Raw genomic sequence first — 17,268 nt, 5'->3', positions numbered from 1 at the left:
AGGGAAATAAGGAAAGATGAAATGAAGGCAGTTGTTAAAATGATGAGAGCAGTAAGACACCTGGGTTGGATGGATGTCATACAGAGTGTCTGAAAAAAGGAGGTACAGTGATGGTGGACTGGCTGGTGAGGTTATTTAATGTTTAAGAGAGGGTAGAGTGCCGGAGGACTGCAGGAGTGCCTGTATAGTTCCTCTTTACAAGGGAAAAGGGGACACGTGTGAGTGTAGTAGTTTCAGAGGGATCAGCTTAAGTGTAGTTGGGAAGGCTTATGGGAGGATCTTGATTGGGAAGATTAGGAGAGGAACTGAGGGATTGGTGAGGAACAGTGGGTTTATGACAGGTAGGGGTTGCGTAAAACAGATTTTTGTGGTGAGGCAGATATGTGAGAAAGCTATAGGAAATGATAAGGATGTTTTTTGGGCCTTTATGGATCTGGAAATGGCTTATGACAAGGTAGACAGGAAAGCACTGTGGGAGGTATTGCAGATATATAGGATAAAAGGAAAGCTGTTAAGAGCAGTCAAGAGTTTTTATGAGAATAGTAGAGCGTGTCTTAGGATTGGAAATGGAGAGAGTGAGTGGTTTGAGGTAAAGGTAGGACTTCGTCAGGGATGTCTTATGTCACCTTGGCTGTTCAATTTATACATTGATGGGGCGGTGCAAGAGGTAAATGCACAGGCAGTGGGTCAGGGATTGGCCATGGTTAAAGAAAATGGAGAAAAGTGGGAGATAAGCCAGCTTTTGTTTGCTGACGACACTGCCCTTATAGCAGGATCAGCGGAAGGATTGAGGAAGTTGGTGACAGAGTTTGAGGTGTGCAAAAGAAGGAAGTTGACTATAAATGTGGGTAAAAGGTGATGAGATGTACAAGGGGAGAGAGTGGCAGCAGATTGGAAAAGAGTATTAACCCCTTCCATACGGTGCCGCACATGTAGGCGTCATGGGGAGCGAGTGTATTCGCGAGGCTGCCATATCGGCGTCTTGATTATATTTATTGTAGTCGCCCCTCCATAATGACATTCTTTCTAATTCTTTTGTAATCGCATTTTCTATGGTTATCAAAATTCACGGGTGAAGAGAGAACGATCGATATAAGCGGTGACTATATTTTATGATGCGAGTATTATTACGACACGTCGTACGGCTGGCATTGGCTGCTGCCACCGAGATCTAAGTCCATGATGCCTACGTGTGCGGCACCGTATGGAAGGGGTTAAGAAAGACTGGAGGAAGTAGTTTTAGATACTTGGGTGCAAATGTGGCCGGAAAGGGAGGAGTGGAGGTGGAGGTAGAATGTAGATTGAGAGAAGAGAGTACATGCCTTGGAGGATTAAAAGGTGTAATGAGAAATAGACATTTGGGGATGGATGCTAAGAGATTGTAAGGAGTGATTGTGCCAACAGGACTGTATGGGGCAGAAACATGGAACATAAGAGAAGAAGAGAGGAATTTGAATGTGTTTGAGATGAGATGCCTGAGAAGTATGATAGGGATTACTTGGTTGGAGAGAGTGAGAAATGAGTAGGTGAGGAGGAGAATGGGGGTGGAAAGGGAGTTGTGAGATAGGATTGATGAAAGAGTATTGGGATGGTTTGGACACATGGAAAGAATGAAGAAAGACTAGTAAAACTGGTGTTGAAGGCAGAGGTGAAAGGAGTGAACATGAAGGGTCAACCAAGGATGAGATGGATGGATGGGGAAAGAGGGCACTGGAAAAAAGGGGAATGTCTGTTGAAGGGAGAAGACGGAAGATAGGGGTGAGTGGAGAATGGTTGTGTATGGATGATGCTATGATGCATGGAAGGGAGGGGGTAGGGGGGAGTATGCGTGAGAAATAAATTGATGCAGCACGAAGGGATTTCTCCTCATCTATTCTGCATGCGGGAACAGAGAGGGGGGTTGCCGATTTAATGAAGCAGCCTTGCTGTGAATGTGCTGTGACTTGCGACACTGTTTCTGACCCAGGGCAATGGGCGAGATGCAGGGATGACCAGTCATCCAGGAGATGGCAAGATAAGAGGGAAGTAGATTATGTCACGGATGGAATGGGTGGGAATGGATTTTATGCCTGTTTTTTGGCTACCTCCCTTATAAGGGGGAAAAACACTTGGTATATGTAATAAAAAGATGTTTTGGAAAGAAATTAAGAGAGGAAGAGGAGGTGAATCAAGTAGAAAAACAGAGACCAAGACAGAGATAAGAGAAAAAAATAGATGAGAGTTAAGAGAGAGGAAAAAACAGAAAAGGGAGGCTGGAGACTTAGGTGGTAAAGATCACATTCCCACAAGCATACTTAAGGAAAACACAAAACTTACAGCCACCCATGGAATGTCGATAACAAAGGAGCCTGGGTCATGTACTGATCCTGGTAGCCTTGACAAGGTATCAACAATGTTCTTGTTACCCTTTATTAAAGTCTTCTGTCGCTGCTCAGGACTGGTCACTTTCTTCAAATTACGGTTTTCTTGCACATATCTTGTAGTTAACCTGAAATATTGTCTACATTAATACAACACAACCCACAACAGCTTAAAACCAACAACAACTTACCCCCTCCTACTTTCAGTTGGTGACATAGGAACAGTTCCACATTAAAGACAACACAGACATCTGTAAAATGTTTCTTCACAGAGAAATCTATAGAAGTGCCTGAGGACCAGTGCCAGCCAGTGTAGGGCTGCAGGTTTCTAGTCATGTTAACCTCTTCAATACAAGTTGAATATTCACGTGCGAGTTTTAGGCTGCCTGATGCACAATGATTTGATGATGCCTCACAATAAGCACATTATGAAAAGACAAGGCAAGTGAAAGAAAATGCAAGTGCATGATAATTTGTGAACACTTCACTGTGACTATTTATAGCAGCACAGCTCACCTCTCTTAACATTCTCTCTCTCCCTCTCTCAAATCAACCCTTTAGTTGTTGTAGCAATATGAGGCAGAAGTTGGCTTTTTCTGGGTGTTTGACACACACACACACACACACACACACACACACACACACACACACACACACACACACACACACACACACACACACACACACACACACAACACGGCCCGGTGGCGGATTGGTAAGGCACTGGCCTCACAAGCCGGAGAACCGGGGTTCGATTCCCCGGCCGGGCGGAGACAAGTTGGGTTTGTCTCCTTTCACGTGTAGCCCCTGTTCACCTAGCAGCGAGTAGGTACGGGACGTTAGTCAAGGAGTTGTGACCTTGCATTCCCGGTGTGTGGGGTGTGAGTGGTCTCAGACCTACCCAGAGATCTGCTAATAATGAGCTCTGAGCTCACTGCGGTAGGGTGGTGTCTGGCTGTCTCGCAAAGAGGCTGCAGCAGATCCGAGGTGAATACACACACACACATTTACACTTGGGGTGGCTGAAGTAAAGCACAGTACTTCAATAAGCTACAATGGCTGCTTTTGTTCTATCACAGTTACAACTGTAATGTTTTCCTTTCTTTGTTCTCTTTCACCTTGAATGTGAAAACAACAGAAAACATGATCAAGCCTGGTCAAGGTCAACTTCTCTCTTTCTACACACACACACACATATACCAATGGCTATTTCCCCCATATAAGGGAGATAACCCCCCAAAAAAAAACAAAGGCATAAAATCCACTTCCACCCATTCCATCCCCACATACTCCAATCCCATTCATCCCCCTCCCTCCCATCTTGGCTCCTCCTGGATGACGGGCCATCCCTACATCTCACCCACTGCCTTGGGTCAGAAGTAGTGCGGCATGGCACAGCACATCCACATCAAGGCCGCTTCATTTAATTGGAACCCCCCCCCCTCCATCTCCTCATGCAGAAAGAGAGAAGACTGGGAGAAATCCCTTTGAGCTGCATCAAAATATCATCCACACATATTCCACCACCCTCCCCCCACCCACTCCTTCCATGCATTACAGCATCATCCATACATGACCATTCTCCATTCACCCCTATCTTCTGTCTTCTCCCATCCTTCCTCAACAGATACTCCCCTCTTTCCCCTCATCCCATCCTTGGTTGCCCCCCCTATGCTCACCCCCTCCACACCTCTCTTACTAATCTTTCCCCACTCATTCCCTTCATGTGCCCAAACCATCCCAACACTTTCATCAACTATATCTCCCAACTACCTTTCCACCCCCACTCTCCTCCTCACTTTTCACTCTAGCATATCTCTTTCCACAAAAATCTGATCCATACAACCCACACCACTCCTCACCAACCACTTCCTCTGCTCCTCTCCCAATCCTCTCAATCAAAACCCTCCCACAAGCTCTCTCAACCATACTCAACAAACTGATCCCTCTGAAACCACCATTCTCACACCTATCCCCCTTCCCTTGCAAAGCAGAACTACATAGGCAGTCCTCCGACACTCTACCCTCCTCTAAACAATCATTAAACAACCTTACCAGCCCAACATCACTGTACCTCCCTTTTTTAGACAATCCACATGACACCCATCCACCACAGGTGCCTTACCTGCTTTCACCCCATCTTTCCTTATTTCTCCTCCATTTTCACATCCAACAACTCCACAAAACATCCCCCTCTTCCATTACATCTCTCCATCTGCACCCCTACTCCCTACTTCACCCCATACCACACAACACATAATGGAAGACTGCATTATACACAATCATGCACGCAAACAACACAACATACACTCTATAAAGGATTTGTGGGAAAACCCAGTTTCGGCTGTGGCTTTCCTCGGGGAGACGGGACTGCTCGGACAGACAGTCTAGGGAACAACAACAACAACTCTCCACTTGACTCACCTCCCTACTTCCTTCCAAAACATCTTTTTATTATTTTCCTTTTTTTTTTTGTCATACTCTTCCCCCATTTCGCATCTGCTCTCCTCTTTACCTCCTTTATCTTATGCTTTCTCTTCCTTTTTCTTTGTACCTCTCATACGATTCTCTCATCCTATTTTGTAACCAATCTGTGAATGTTTGCTTCTTCTCTTCTACAACCTTCTTTGCTTCCTCATCCCACCACTCACTATCCTTCCTTCTTTTTGCTCCTCTCTTTCTAAAGAAAAAGCTCACAAAATGAAGGTGGGGCATGATCAAGCCTGCACATACGATTATTTATCCATGTGAAAAAAACATGAAAAAAGAAGTAAGCTACACAAGAATATTGTCTATTATCACTTGATGCCTGATGTATGACAACCGAACACAAAATGAGGGTGGGGCATAATCTTGCTGATTAACGTGATTGGTGGGAACAGGAATGGTGGGTGAAGAAGAAGAACTTCAAGGACACTAAATGGAATCTCCAGGGAAAGCCAACACAGAATATGGGATCACACAACTACAACTACAAATTAATTATAATCAGGATGCTGAGTCACATTGGCATCCTTGTATACCCACTTGCGGCTAACGACACCAACGTCAGTGTCCTTATATGCTGAATATTACTGTCATCATGGAAGAACTTATCCTCATACCTTGCACCTGCTGCATTTTCTGACAATGCAGTTGAGAGTGAGAACACAGCATCTTCTGTGTAAGCTGCCAGTAAAGGTGTTCTACTGGCTGTGTCAAATATCTGAAAGTAAGAAAAACTGCCATAATATTTGCACGTGTTTTCATTGTTTTGCTGGCAATAACCACTTCTATCCTTAGAGACACTTCTGAAATGGTGAGTTTATGTTAAAAAGTGAATCTTGCAGCTCGAAGGGATTTCTCCCCCCCCCCATCTCCTTTATGCATGGGGGGACGGAGAGGGGGGAGGGGGTCGCCGATTTAATGAAGCGGCCTTGCTGTGGATGTGCTGTGTCTTGCAACACTGCTTCTGACCCAGGGCAGTGGACAAGGTACAGGGATGACCCGTCATCCAGGAGGTGCTAAGATGAGAGGGAGGGTGGAGGGGTGTGGAGTGTATTCAGGGATGGAATGGGTGGGAATAATTTTATGCCTTTTCCTTTTTGGCTACCTCCCTTGTAAGGGGGCCTTGGTATATGTATGTATGAATCTTGCCATGGGCAGGGGGCAGGGATGGTCCTTAATCCACCGAAAGCTAAGATGCATACATACATACATATACATATAAATATATATATATACAGTCGTACCTCGGTACTCGACCATAATCCGTTCTGAGGTGGTGGTCGAGCACCGATTTGTTCGAACACTGAAACCAATTTTCCCCTTATCACTGTCTTTCTTTGGACCCATTATTAAGGCCTAGAGCAACACGAAAAAGTTTAAATCTGGGAAGAAATACTCGAACAAACTGCGTACGTCTTACTCCGCTGGCGGTCTGAGTCGAACTGACGCTTACCCGCTGTTTGAGCTAGTCGAGTACCGAAAATCTGTTCGAGGTCCAATGCATTTTCTACTCGAATTTTTTGGTCGAGCACCGATTTGGTCGAGTATAGAGGCGGTCGAGTACCGAGGTACGACTGTATATATATATATATATATATATACAGGTAGTCGTCGACTTACGACCGAGTTCGGTTCCGACAGACAGGTCGTAAGTCGATCTGGACGCAAGTCGGACTTTATATATATACAGTATATATTACCCTTTAAATATTATTTTTGTTACTGTATACATGTATATTCTATATTATATTTAGCATACTGAAATAATCTTAGCATCTTTGAACTATGTTGTATAGTATTTTTTAAACCTTTTTTATAATTTTATCTGATTTTCTTTGGGAAACGTAGCCTAGGCCTAAGCATACTGAATAAAATCCTATTATCTTTGACCTATGATATTTAATACTGTATTTTTTAACATTTTTATTATTCTATCAGATGAGAGGAAGGGTGGGAGGGGTGTGGAGTGTATTTAGGGATGAAATGGGTGGGAGTGTTTTTATGCCTTTCCCTTTTTGGCTACCTCCCTTGGAAGGGGGAAAAAGCCTTGGTATATGTATGTATGTATTATTCTATCATCAGACTTTCTTTAGGAAACGTATGCATACTGAATAAAATCTTATCATCTTTGAGCTACGTTGTTTAATATTCATTATTCTTTTTATAATTGTCGTTAGGAAACGTAGCCTAGGCATACGCATACTGAATAAAGTCCTGTCATCTTTGACCTACAAATACTTTTTTGTTGGTTAAATTAAAACCATTGTACTGTATAGTTTACATCTTATTCATTGCAAAACATTAAAAATACTAAATGCAAGGCAAAATTAGGAAAAAAATTATTTCAAAACACATTCTTTTCGTTTATGTACTGTACCGGAAATATTGTTATCGACAACAGACTTGGCTTAAACAAAGTTTACTGTTACATTTTATTGATTGCAAAACATAAAAATACATAATACAAGGCAAAATTAGGAAAAAAATATTTCAAAACATTCTTTTCGTTTACGTACTGTACCGAAAATATTGCAAAACATAAAAATACAAAATGCTGTACCGAACATATTATCGACAACAGACTAGGCATAAAAAAGTTTTACTGTTACATTTTATTAATTGCAAAACATATTAAAATCTAAAATCCAAGGCAAAATTGAGATCCTCTCTTTGTCTTTTAAAATTATCGACACTGTAGAATGTGATAACTGAAGTTCACGTGCTATCACATTAACTTTCTTCCCTCCTTCATAATGTTTTATCACTTTCATTTTCGTGTCAAGATCAATAACCTTTCTTTGTTTCTTGGCAGGCTTGGAAATATCGAAAGATAATTTTCTTTTAGACATCTTCATGGGGGTTTGAAGCACAAAAAATTTAAAGATATAATCCTTGTCATGAATGAAGTCAGAAATACCACATGCTCCTGAATGGGGAAGCTGACGCTGCCGGTAACCTGCCAAAACTATCGTAAAGTCTCGCGGCGTGCAAAGTAATTGTACTTCACTGCCAGGCATAACATTGCAATTCTATTTCTCTATTAAATGTTAAATATTATTGCACTATCTCATGGTCGTAAAGTCGATCAGTCGTAAGTCGCATAGGTCGTAAGTCGACGACTACCTGTATATGCAAAGAAATCACAAAACACACGTGATAAACTATTTTTGCAGAAACCACCGGGAAATTGAAAAAACAGATGCAGAACGTTTTCGTCTATTTAGACATTTTCAAAGGTATATATATATATATATATATATATATACACACACACACACACACACCAAGGGCTTTTTCCCCCTTACAAGGAAGGTAGCCAAAGTCAAAAGGCATAATTCTAGTCCCACCCACTTCATCCCCACACACTCCCCTCCCATTCACCACTCCTTCCTCACTTCCCTCTTTTCTTGACTCCTCTTGGATGATGGGTCATCCCTGCATCTTACCCATCACCCTATGTCAGAAGCAATGCAGCAAGACACAACACATCTGCAGGAAGACAATCTCATTTAATCAGCAACTCCCATGTCCCCTCATGCAGTAATATTATATTGAAGATGGAGAGAAATCCCTTTAGGCCACTTTAAAATCTCATTCACACATAACCACTCCCCTAGTCCCCCCCCCCTATCCCCCACCCACTCCCTAAGCTAAACTGAGATAAGAGTGAAAATAAAAGGGAGGGTGTTGGGTGGGAGAATGAAAATAATTAAAGAAATATGGATAATCAAACCAAACACTGAAGCTAACCCTACTTTCACCAGTCAAGACATAGAAGGGGCCACACAGAAACTGAAAACCTTCAAAGCTTAAAGTCCAGACAGGATCTTCATCATCCACCTCCAACACTTTGGCTAAACATACATAATATCCTTAATTGAAATTTCCACCTGCTGGTTAAACAACAAAATTCTGTACATATGAAAAACAGATAACATAATTGCTATAATGGAAAAAACTACATCACACAGGCCAATCTCTTACCAAACTAATGGTAAGGCTGGGGGGAGGAGGAGGAGGAGGAGGAAGAAGAAGAAGAACGCGAAGAAGAAGAACGCGAAGAAGAAGAACGCGAAGAAGAAGAACGCGAAGAAGAAGAAGAAGAACGCGAAGAAGAAGAAGAAGAACGCGAAGAAGAACGCGAAGAAGAACGCGAAGAAGAACGCGAAGAAGAAGAAGAAGAACGCGAAGAAGAAGAAGAAGAAGAAGAACGCGAAGAAGAAGAAGAAGAAGAAGAACGCGAAGAAGAAGAAGAAGAAGAAGAACGCGAAGAAGAAGAAGAAGAAGAAGAAGAAGAAGAAGAAGAAGAAGAAGAAGAAGAAGAAGAAGAAGAAGAAGAAGAAGAAGAAGAAGAAGAAGAAGAAGAAGAAGAAGAAGAAGAAGAAGAAGAAGAAGAAGAAGAAGAAGAAGAAGAAGAAGAAGAAGAAGAAGAAGAAGAAGAAGAAGAAGAAGAAGAAGAAGAAGAACCCACATCTAAAATGGATCCATAGATGGCCACTCCACCATCATACTGCTCTCAAACATTTTGTAAGTTATGAAAGACAAGGCTTTTGACAAGGGCCCTAGACACATACAACCCAAAAACATCATTGGGACACTCAAAACATCAAGAAGTGGTTATTTAATTTCATAATGAAATTTGTGCAGAGTAGGTACAATAAATTGGACAGTAAGAGACAGGACCCCATGAACATTGCTCCTTTCCTGGATACTATAATTAGGTAAATGCACACAAGTACATACCAAAGGCCCTACATTATGGGAGGTAATGGAGTGGCCAAGTGCATATACCAGCTACACACACACACACTAACACCCATTTAAGCCCCCCCCCCATCTTATCTAGAGCCAATACTTCCACAACAGGTCCCGATAGCCAGAACTGGTTTAACCCACTTTTTCATAATATGGTGACCCCATTCACATCTATTCAAGATTTTTACATACCAGCTGAGAAGACCACCTTCAGGCCACATAATTCTTTTATCCATTCACAATCATCCTCCATTCACTCCTATCCAGTACAATCTCTCTACCCTGCTCTACAATTTTTTTTTTTTATGCATCCAATCTTCCTTCACTCAATGCTTGTACCTCATTCTTGGTCTTTCTCTTAAGTTCTTTCCATTGATACAAATGGAAAGAATGCTAACTGTATTTTTACTAGTTTCTCCTTCCTCATTATTTTCATATGCCTAAACTGCCTCAGCACTTTTTGACCTGGTGGAACTAACAGGTAAATCCTAGTTTTATCCACAAACTTGCGAATAGATCAGGGTAACCCAATTTACATTTCTCAACATGCCTGCACATACCTGGTAATATTGTTGAATGAATTCTATAGCAACACCCTTTGCAATCTGATCACAGAAATAGGCTGGTTGTGAAGGTGGTAGCTTTGGAGGATCCTCATCTACTTCAAAGCCAATTGTCTTTGGTAGTTCCTGGCCATCCTGTAGACATAAATTCATTACAATGAACTGAACTGTAATACATACATATATCAGTCTTTTTCCCCCTTACAAAGGAGGCAGCCAAAAAACAAAGGCATAAAATCCACTCCCACCCATTTCATCCCACATACTCCATTCCCATTCACCCTCCTCCCTCCCTCCCATCTTGGCTCTGCCTGGATGACGGGTCATCCCTACATCTCACCCACTGCCCTGGGTCAGAAGCAGTGTCACAAGACACAGCAAGGCTGCTACATTTAATTGGCAAACACCCCCCCTCCTTCTTCTCATGCAGAAAAAGAAAGATGGTGAGAAATCTCTTTGGGCTGTGTCAATTCATTTTTCACACATATTCCCTCACCCCACTTCCTTTCATGCATCACAGCATCATCCATGTACAACCATTCTCCATTCACCCCAATCTTATGTCTCCTTCCATCTTTCCTCAGACATTCCTCTCTTTCCCAATGCTCCTTTTACCCCATCCATCCATCTCGCCCTTGGTTGTCCCCTCATGTTCACTCCCTCCACCTCTGCCTTCTACATCTCTTTTACTAATCTTCACTAATTCTTTCCATGTATCCAAACCATCCCAATACTCTTTCATCAACCCTATCTCCCAACTCCCTTTCCACCCCCATTTTCCTCCTCACCTCATAGTTTCTCAATCTATCCAACCTAGTATCCCCTATCATACATCTCGGGCACCTCATCTCAAACACAAACTCTTCCTCTCATATGTTCCATGTTTCTGCCCCATACAGTGCTGTTGGCACAATCACTCCTTCATACAATCTCCTCTTTGCATCCATTCCCAAATGTTTATTTCTTGTTACATTTTTTAATCCACCAAGGCATTTACTTGCTTCTCTCAATCTACATTCTACCTCCACTCCTCCCTTTCCTGCCACATTTGCACCAAAGTGTCTAATACTATTCACTTCCTCCAGTCTCTCTCCCTTAATACTCACTTTCAGTTTGCTGCCACTTTCTCCCCTTGTACATCCCATTACCTTACTTTTACACACATTTGGCTTCAACTTCCTTCTTTTGCACACTGTCACTAACTTCCTCAATCCCTCCTCTGATCTTGCCACAAGTGCAGTGTTGTCAAACAACTGGCTTATCTCCCACTTTTCTCCATTTTTTTTTAACCGTCTCCAATCCCTGACCCATTGCCCTTGCATTTACCTCTTGTACCACCCCATCCATGTATAAATTTAACAGCCACGGCAACATTACACATCCCTGATGAAGTCCCACCTTAACCTCAAACCACTCACTCTCTCCATTTCTAATTCTAACACAAGCTCTACTATTCTTGTAAAAACTCTTGGACTGCTCTCAACAGCTCTCCTCCTATACCATATATCTGTAATACTTCCAACAGTGCCTTCCTGTCCACCCTGTCTTAAGCTTTTAGGTCATAAAGGACTAAAAATCATCCTTACCTTTTCGTAAAGCCTTCTCACATATGTCTTACCATAGAAATCTGATCCACACAACCCCTACCAGTCCTAAACCCACACTGTTCCTCATTAATTACTCCCTCTATTCCTCTTCTAATCCTCCCAATTAAAACCCTCCCATAAACCTTCCCAACTCCACTTGACAAACTGCTCCCTTTGAAACTACTACACTCACACTTGCCCCCCTTTCCCTTGTAAAGTGGAGCTATACAGGCCCTTCTCCAGTCCTCTGGCACTCTACCCTCTTTTAAACAAACATTAAACAACTTCACCGGCCAGTCCATCATCACTGTACCTCCCTTTTTTTTTTTTTTTTTTGACATTCTGCATGACACCCATCCAACCCAAGTGCCTTACCTACTCTCACCATCTTAACAATTGCCTTCACCTCATCTTTCCTTATTTCTCCTCCATTTTCCTCACTCATCACTGTCATTTTCTTAGCACCTCCCACTACAACCACCTTTCCCTCCTTATCCTCCTTCACATTTAGGAACACCCTAAAATCATCTTTCTCCATCTATCCTCCACTCTCAATTTAGGCATAATCACTCCTTCATATAATTTCATTGCATTCTCTTCCATTTTCACATCTACATCTGCACCTTTTACCTTTTCTTCTCTACTTGATTTGTCTCCTCTTCCGCTCTTTATTTCTTTCCAAACCATCTTTTTATGACTCAAATTTTTCTGTCATACTCTTACCCCATTTCACATCAGCTCTCCTCTTTGTTTCCTTTATTTTATGCTTTATTTCTCTTCTCTTTTCTTTGTACCTCTCATATGATTCTCTCATCCTATGCTGTAACAAATCTGTGAATGCTCGCTTCTTCTTTTCTACATCCCACCACTCACTACCCTTCCTTCTATTTCCTCCTTTCTTTCTTGTTCTACACAATCTTTCCATATCTTGTGACTCCCTACTTGAACCATCCCCATTCTTCCTCCACTCCTAGTTTTACTCTATCTTTAAGCACCTCCCTACCTTGTGACCTTTTCCTCTTTCTCCATATATCCTCCACTCTCAATTTAGGCATAATCACTCCTTCATGTAATTTCATTGCATTCGTCTACAAATACCTATTTCTCATGACATTTGATTCCTCCAAGACAATTTGCTTCATTCATTCAACAGTTTACCTCCACCCCCATTCCTCCTACATCCAACAGTATTACCCAACTCCTTTAATTTCTATCCTCCACCTTACTGCCACCTCTCCCAAAAACTATCCCCTTCCTCTAACCCCTATCCTTTAAGATTTACCTGCCTTACTACCATCCTTTCCCCTTGTACACCTCATCACTTTGCTTTTACCCACATTACTTCCAACTTCCTCCTCTCACATCCATTCCCAAATGCCTTAGACCTTCCTCTAACCCAGCCACAAGCACCATGTCATCTGCATATAACAATTAGATCACCTCCCACTTCCCTCTCCTCCATCTACCCATCTCCAATTCTCTACACATCCCCCTCACATTTACCTCCCACACCAAACCACCCCATACATGTACACATTAAACAGCCATAGTGACATAACAAAACTCGACACAGCTCCACCTTCAACTCAAACCACTCAATCCCACCATTCCCAACCCTAACATAAGCTCTACTACTCATGTCAAAGCTTTTGACTGCCCTTAAAAATTCTCCCCTTACCCTATACATCTTCAATACCTTCCAGAATACCTTCCTGTCTACGATGTCATAACCTTCTTTAAATCAATTAACGCCCAAAAGACATTCTTACATTTTGCCAAAAACTTTGAAATCTGCCTTACCACAAAAATTAGATTCACACACACTCTACATTTTCTAAACCTACATTGTTCCTCCCCAATTTCTCACTCAGTTCCTAACCCTTTCAGTTAACACCTTCCCACATACCTTTCCATACTACAATCAACACACTGATCCCTCTAAACTATTTAAATACATTTGTTGCCTTTCCTTTGTAATGCATAATCATACACACTCCTCCCTTAGACACACATTAAATACCCCCATCCCACTATAACCATTCCTACTTTTCTCAGACAATCTACATGACACCCATCCAACCCAGGTGTCTTACCAGCTTTCACTATTTTCACTAATAGGAAAGATGTTAATACTAAAGTTGGAGGAAATTTTTTATGGTGACTGAATATACTGCCAGATTCAATTGCTACTTCATACTTGTCTTTGACTTCCAGTAAGAAATGTTGGATCAACGTCATTACCCCCACAGCAACAATTATTATCAGAACCTCTTGTACCAGGTAAAACTCTTGCTTATACTGGCAGCCAGTATAAAGAGTTTCATCTCCCTGACATCCCCTTGTAGGAATGAGATTAGAAGATTGAAACAATAACATGCAATACTCAATATCTTATTGTTTACAACTTACCAAATACTGAAGTTTGGGGAAGTACTTCCTGACAGCACTGGGGGAGGACAGAAAGGTAATACAGATGTTAAAGGTATCCATGGCCTCATTGTCCTGCAGAAAACTAGGAAGATGATCAATCATACACACAATTTCAAAGTATGAGGACCACACAGGTCTAAAATGTAGTTCCTGGCTAGTGACCAATTCATGTACAACAGGATTTAGACAAAATAATGGAAGCAAAAAGATGAATTTCGGAGTCGAGTGCCCATATGAAAATTTATCTATAAACACCTTAATAACGAGTGATCTTGTCAAGGTGCAATTTCACAAGGTTTAAGGAGTTAAAGGAATGTATATAGTGAGAAAGTCCCTTTCCTATGTCTAACCACCTTACTATGTAATAGCTAGTTTGGGGGGGGGGGGGATGACTTTCATGTTTTTTTTTTTTTTTTTTCTCTGAAGTGGCAAATTATCAAGAGGTCCTATTATATTCTCTTATTTAAAACTGGGATGAGCAGTGTACCTGGAGAGTATATAAAAGTTTTCAAAGGAAAATGGACTTGTACATGTAAAAAGCTAAGGATGTGTAAACACAATTTATGTGAAAACGTCTCAAAAAAATCTGAAGCCAAGGATATGCAAGTCTAAATAGTGTAAACTAGAGTGGTTTCTATGCCTTTGTTTTCTGGCTACCTCCCATGTATGGGGGAAAAAGCCTTTGGTATATGTATGTATATGCATGTAAATAATGTAAAAATATCAAAGGAATTACTGACTTTCTATTTCCCCTCAATTAATTAAAAAACTTACTGCTGCATTACTGGAAGTGTTTCACAATCAATGCTAGTTCAAATCATATTTATAGCACTTGTATTCTCAATCAAATATAATTTCAATGCAACTGATTTAATATAATATGATAATTTGTTCATATCAATGTTATCAGTAGACAACAGTCATTCAGAAGTTTCAATTACTACATCAAAATATTTTTTTACAATTCTTCTGCAATAACACATACAGATATGCAACAAAATTTTGTACAAGTGACCTGTTATGCACAGGAAAAAATGGTTTTGTACAGTTGAAACTTCTTCATATGCAAACAAGAATATAAAGAAAAATTCTCATACAGGTGAAAATTGTACACATACTTCTTTCAATCCAATGGTGATCTTTATTGACTTTACGATATTGCTAGATGGTTATTTTGCTGAGGGTTGGTCCCAAGGCTCCAACAGTTAAAAATGTTGAAATATCTTGCAGTGCTTATAGTATACTTATGAAGCACCCAGAGTTTATGTAATGATCCAGTATTTCAGTTTTAAAAATTAAACTTCTTCACTCTTTCCATGTTCCACAGTTTTTTTCTTCTTCAGTTTGTTTGGGAAATTAAACCTCCTCCACTCTTCCAACTTCTAGTAATTTTCATTTTATCATTATTTCTTGGATGGTCTTCTTCATGATAGCTTGTACTCCATATTATTTACTGCAATCTTGAATAACTCTTCAGATTTTTTAATCCTTCCTTCCAAGTTATGAAGTTACTTTCAGCTGATGTATCACTTCTGTACCTTCCTTTAGGTCCTGTACTAAAGCTGCAGTGTTCCAGTGTTCCACTTTCTGCTTACTTAAGTCTACATCTGGCAAAAGAGCCTTTCTCCTGCAGCTCTAGTTCCTACATGAATTGCTCTTCTGACAGATCTTCAGAAGGTCCTTGAAATTTCTAACTCATCTTGGCCTCAACTCTTTGGTAATGTTTCGCTAGTCACTTCTTTCTTCACTTTGTTTCAATTAAAGACTTGTAGACAAAATACTACAGAGCACAAGAAGTGGCAGTCATCACAACAGCACTATGAATTTCCACTGTACGTAAAATACAACAAAACTACATAGGAATACACTTTTAACTATTTCAATATATAGTCTGTTAAAATCAATTCTTATAATTGTTTTGGCTTTTAGAATTGCAATGAAAAAAATTCAAAATGTGATTATTGTTGCTTAATTGAAGTGGTTAAAGTATCTTCTGGTTCATTAAACATTTATATTTGATTGCCAACAAATCACCAGCACTTTTATCTTTGAGAACAATATCATACCAACTTAAAAGATCACTTGTTTAGGAAATAATTGTTCAGGTAGTATCTTTGAAATATATGTCATTGATTGTGTAAGATATACACACTAAACCAGTGCTACTCAAAGTGGTGGTCTGCGGACCGGTGCCAATACACAACCCATCAGCTACCAGTAAACTGCCAGTGTCCAGGCCATGCTAAGGAATCATTTCAGGAAGTGATAGAATCTAGGGAATAATATGGATACTCATTCTCCATTGCATGTGACACTGTCCTAAATTGAACCACGACTGGCTTAAACTGACAAAGAAGAAGCAGGCTCACCTTTCACACTAGTAAAGATTAAGGTTATATAATGTTTATTTTTGTGTTAATAAACTGCTGGTTATTTTCTATTACTTTATGTTTTGATATTGTATTATTTGAAGATAAAAAAAAATGAATTTTTATTAAATTCATTAGATATATATAGTTTCTGGTATAAATTTATATTACTATGAAATAATACCAGTATTTGGCACATTGAAAAAAAATAAATAAATAAATAAAATTGCTGGCCTCCCACATCAGATAGTTTGAGAAGCACTGCACTAAACTGAAGATGACAATTCATATACAAATTATATGGAAATTACGACATTTCTCTTTTCATTTGAAAGGTAATAATAAATCTAAAATATTCTGCATATATAACACTAAATTGCTGCCTAATTTTGGTTACAGTAAGCTCCACATCCATACCAGATGTAGAGTTTGCCCTGGGCAAATATATATTTGTAAAACATTTTTTTTTATCATGATTTTGAAGTTTGGGGATGGCAATGCATCTTGGTTATTAGCTGTTCATCATGAAATTTTTTTAAAATTACAAATACATGAATATACCCTAGAACAAAGATGTCTTGAAAAACACTTTTCTAAAATATTTCTATTAAACTAAGATGCAATATGATCCCAACTTCATTTCATTCTTCTTTTGACCACCATATGAAATTCATACATCTACACAGGCTTACTTAGTTCATATCATCTGCTGAAGTTA

The 17,268-nt window shown here is 40.2% G+C and overlaps 1 protein-coding gene across 1 annotated transcript in view; it reads right to left on the bottom strand.

Annotated features, from left to right (window-relative positions):
- LOC143024630 (nuclear RNA export factor 1-like) overlaps positions 1 to 17,268 on the bottom strand; it is a 66,609-nt gene that overhangs the window by 9,422 nt on the left and 39,919 nt on the right. The window contains exons 10-13 of the mRNA XM_076183530.1: positions 14,161 to 14,197; positions 10,163 to 10,300; positions 5,465 to 5,565; positions 2,317 to 2,488 (exon numbers count right to left, since the gene is read on the bottom strand). Of these exons, the coding sequence (XP_076039645.1) occupies positions 2,317 to 2,488; positions 5,465 to 5,565; positions 10,163 to 10,300; positions 14,161 to 14,197 (448 nt within the window). The remainder of the gene's footprint in view (positions 1 to 2,316; positions 2,489 to 5,464; positions 5,566 to 10,162; positions 10,301 to 14,160; positions 14,198 to 17,268) is intronic.

This window comes from Oratosquilla oratoria, chromosome 4, assembly GCF_046742065.1.
Source record: "Oratosquilla oratoria isolate Oo_2021 chromosome 4, ASM4674206v1, whole genome shotgun sequence".
Lineage (NCBI taxonomy): Eukaryota > Metazoa > Arthropoda > Malacostraca > Stomatopoda > Squillidae > Oratosquilla > Oratosquilla oratoria.
Note: the sequence above shows the minus strand (reverse complement) of the source record. Positions and strands in the feature narration are given on the sequence as shown.